The sequence below is a fragment of the Phoenix dactylifera genome, chromosome 14 (assembly GCF_051530095.1).
Source record: "Phoenix dactylifera cultivar Ajwa chromosome 14, Ajwa_hap1_PhDact_Kaust_v1.1, whole genome shotgun sequence".
NCBI classification, from domain to species: Eukaryota; Viridiplantae; Streptophyta; class Magnoliopsida; order Arecales; family Arecaceae; genus Phoenix; species Phoenix dactylifera.
Window position 1 is genome coordinate 14,928,271 of NC_143203.1, and position 4,233 is coordinate 14,932,503.

The 4,233-nt window shown below is 43.1% G+C and overlaps 1 protein-coding gene across 1 annotated transcript; it reads right to left on the bottom strand.

Moving 5' to 3' along the window:
- Positions 1–208: 208 nt before the first annotated feature.
- LOC113461011 (uncharacterized) lies at positions 209–1,540 on the bottom strand. The gene has a single exon (XM_026800060.3). It carries the CDS (start codon positions 1,538–1,540, stop codon positions 209–211), a length of 1,332 nt encoding a protein of 443 aa, XP_026655861.3.
- Positions 1,541–4,233: the final 2,693 nt, after the last annotated feature.

The window sequence follows — 4,233 nt, forward strand, 5'->3', positions numbered from 1 at the left end:
TTGCAGAGATAAAGTGCAAAGAGGGATTCATAGTGGGTGCATCACCCTGATAGAAAATTTTCCGTTCACCAGGTATCTGAAACACTACCCTCTTGCCAAAACAATCAATGTGAGCATGATATTCAGACAGCCAATTCATACCAAGGATGACATCAAAATCATACATGTCTAACAGTACCAAGTCAGCCAATAATTTTCTGTCCTCTATCTAAACTATGCAGTTTTTATGAACAGAATCAACCACTACTGTCTTCTTAAGAGGAGTAGCAACAAGTAAAGGCTCATCTAACTTATCAGGCATAAGGTGCAAGGATGCAGAGAACTTGGAGGATATAAAGGAATGTGTAGCGCCAGAATCAAATAGTACTGAAGCATCAACAGAGTTGATGGGAATCATACCTGCCACAACACTGTCACTGGCACTAGCATCCTGTCGTGTCAGTGCGAACACCCGTGCAGCTCCTTTCTGCTTCTGATCAGCTGGTCTAGAAGGTCCAGATTCAACCTTCTTTTTGTTTGGGCAATCTCTGGCTATGTGTCCTGGCTGCCCACATATAAAACAAGCTCCCATCCTCTTCAAGCAAGGACCAGTATGCATTTTACCACAGTAATCACAAGCTTTAAATTTCTTCTTGCTAGGAGGGCCTTCAAAGTTCCTTGACCGGTTCCTCAGATTTTTTGACATCTCGAGCCTTTTCTGTTCACCTCTTTCCTTCTCTGATTTCTTCAGATCTGTTTCTACCTTTAATGCTCTCTCCAGGACCTCTCCATAGCTGGTGAGAATCAGAACTGACAACCGGGATCGAATGTCGTCCCTCAAGCCCTGCTCAAATCTGTTAGCCTTGCTTCTCTCAACCTCTATTATTTGAGGACAAAACCGACCCAGCTTAGTAAATTTGTTGGCATATTCTAGCACAGTCATATCATCTGTCTGCCTCAGAGATAAAAACTCATTTTTTTTAGATATTCTAACTGACTCAGGAAAATACTGCTCATAAAACATCTTCTTGAATTCCTCCCATGTCAGTAGCTTATCCTCACCCTCGAGTGTAGCTTCAATAGCCGTCCACCAGAACTCTGCATTCCCCTTCAGCATAGAAATAGCCAATCTGACCTTTACTTCTTCAGGATATTGCAAGGCTTTGAACATCTTCTCCACCTCCCGAATCCAGGTCTCAGCAATCAGAGGGTCAGCTCCACCGTCAAACATAGGTGGGTTGAGCCTACGGAATCGCTCATAGTAGGACTCAATGGACTGTGCAGGTCGGACAGTGGCCTGCACCTGCTGCTGCATCTGCATCTGCTGCTGCACCTGCTGCTGCATCTGCATCTGTTGTTGCATCTGCTGCTGCATCTGTTGCTGCATTTGCTGCTGCATCTGAAGGAGCTGAGTCATCACCTGACTTGCTCCTGCAAAATCGGCCTGGGTGGCAGCTGGGTTAGGAGTTTGCTCGGCTGGCTGCCTGGCAACTCCTCTCCCTCTTGCTCCTCTCCTCCGAGCTGCAATATTTGCCAAGACTTCATTCTCTCTGTTCCTCATTTTCACCTATAAAAAAAATATTAGCATAATTCAATTAACTAATTTTCTTTATTTTGAATATGCCGAATTTAATTTAACGGGACTTAACTACCCATTTCCCTTACTAAAACTTTTTTTTTTACCCTTTATTAAACCTATTGCTCTGATACCACTAAATGTCACGCCCCAAATCCGGATTATGACACGGCCGTGCTATTGCTATCTTATGCACACAATAACACGAAGCCACATAAAATTTCATAATAAAAATAAATAGTTTCATTTACTAATGTCATAACATTAGTGAAGAAGTTGGAACAGTACAGAGCTTCTAAAATCTGATTATTACATAACATTTTCAATTACCCCAACCCTGAATAACATCAAGCTCCCTGCTCCTAATGGTCTTAATCATCTGTAAGAAAAAAATAGATAAAAAGATATGAGCTACACAGCTCAGTAAGTAACCAGGTACTATCTTATTGGATCAAGTACAATTATGCTAATGCAGTGATTAAAAAGCCAACAGTTGATGTAAAATAAAACATTTTATAGATGATATACACAAATCAGGTCATAAAGCAATGCATGTTCTATCCATAAAAGTTCATAATCATGATAATGCAAGTCATATAAAAATATTGCCATTTATCCATACTTTAGAAAACATACTCTCAGACGGATGTGCTGCTATGGTCACTATAATCCCGTGACAAGGCCTGTTAATCTTAGTCGACTAATTCTGTTATTCGTTACCAACTTTAACCCGTTGGCAGAGGGCCTGTTATTCTTTGGATGCTAGCTCCAGGGTGTCGACTGGCCTCTATTTCTAGAGGTGGTCATAGCTATCTGAGAGTTCATAAATCATATTCTTTTTCTTTCATAAATCATAATCATCATAAATAGGTTTGAAAATGATAAATGGCATTATATAATTTAAAATGCATAAATATGCTTCAAATATCATTTTTCATGCAGTCTAACATAATTATAATTTCATAACTCATACATCATCAAATATTCATGAAGGATGCTCTTTAATCAAATTCATGTATCACATGCAATCATATACTTGATCCTAATTTTGAGAAAAATATATCGTAAAGAAATACATTTTCATAATGATGAATAAATAGTAATTTAAAAACTTTAAGATCAGTGCCAAGGTTACTTACAGCAATTTGCTTTCCAATTTCTTACGTCCGGATAATGAATCCTTGATCACCTAAATTAATCACATAAGGATCACATTATTCTTTTCATGATTTTTCTAATTTATCATAACATGAATTTACTTGCTTGGAACTCAAGTCCAATTTACTTAATTTAGAGCCCTTGGCCTCGATTTAGAACCAGATTGGGTTCACGTAGGTCAATTGGATCTTTAATTAAAGAATTGGCTCGGTTCCTAATTGGATCTAGCCCTATTGGGTCAATTTGGTCTTTTGATTAGGTTATTGGGCTCAATTTCAAGTCCAATTAGGTTTAATTTTGGTCCAAGGTCAATATGGCTCATTTAGGCTTGAGTCAGGGTCAGCCCAAAGTCAATTTGGTCTCAGTTTGGTTAAACTGGTTTTGAATTGGGCTTGATTCATATTCAATTTGGGTCTGCTGAGATTAACTCAGCTTAATTGGGTTCAAACCCAACTCAATTGGGCTTAATTGGGTTCGGATTTAACCCAATTTATAGTTTGGGTTCGTCCGAACTTAGTCCAATCTGATTGGGCTCGAATTGAATCAAATTTGGCTCAACCCATTTTTCTTTTCTTTTATTTGGGCCTAACAGGTTCGGACCCGAACTCGAATCAGACCCGTTAGGTCGGACCGTCTCTCCCTTTTTTTTTTTTTCTTTTCTTTTCTTTTTCTTTTTCTTCTTTCCTTCTTTTTTTTTTTCTTTTCTTCCCTCTTCCTTCCCGAACCTTCTTCTCCTTTTTTTTTTTTTTTGTTTTTCTTCCTCCTCTTCTCCTCTCCCGACTCCTCTTTCCCCCTTTCTTCTCATTTCTTCTCCCGTGGAGGGAGGAGGGCGAGCTCGGGCGGCTTGGGAGGAGTGGGTAGCGGCCGACGGCGCCCAGCGGCCGGCCTGCGGTGCCCACGGTCGCGCCCGCGGCCGTGCCCGCGGTCGTGCCCGTGGCCCACGGCCGCTTCGGCGGCCCACGGCCGCATCTGCGTCTCGCTGCCGGCGACCCGCATCCCATGGCCGACGACCCGCGGCCCGTGGCCGAGGCCGGCGCCCGCGGTTGCGGCTGCGGATCAACCACCGGTAAGTCCTTTTTTTTTTTTTTTTTTTTCTTCTTCTTCTTCTCCCGCGGACGGGAGATCTGGCTCGGGGAGGGCCCGAGCCGCAGCCGGCGGCTCCCCGGCCGGCTTACGGCCTCTCTTGCCGCCGCGGCTTGCGGCCGCCGTGGCTTGCGGCCACCGCAGCCGGCGACCGCTGCCATCTTCCTTCTTTTTTTTTTTGTGTGCGATTTAGTTGCTAAATTAGATCTACAAAGAATAATCTAGGAGTAAGGGCGTTACCTGCTTTGAAGAAGAACGTCCGCCTCCTACTCCGGCAACGCAGCCCTTTGTTCCGGCGACGCAAGCCTAATGCCAGATCCTGTCCACCGAGGAGAGTTGTGAGAAAAGGAGAATGGAGAAGAAACAGAGGAAGGAGGGTGGTGAAAAGCCTCATCGATCGGAGCTTCTTGTAGCCACCGATTGCTGGGGAACGTGGA

Coding starts and splice junctions, on each gene's coding strand:
- LOC113461011 (XM_026800060.3), bottom strand. CDS start 1,540: ATGAGGAACAGAGAGAATGAAGTCTTGGCAAATATTGCAGCTCGGAGG.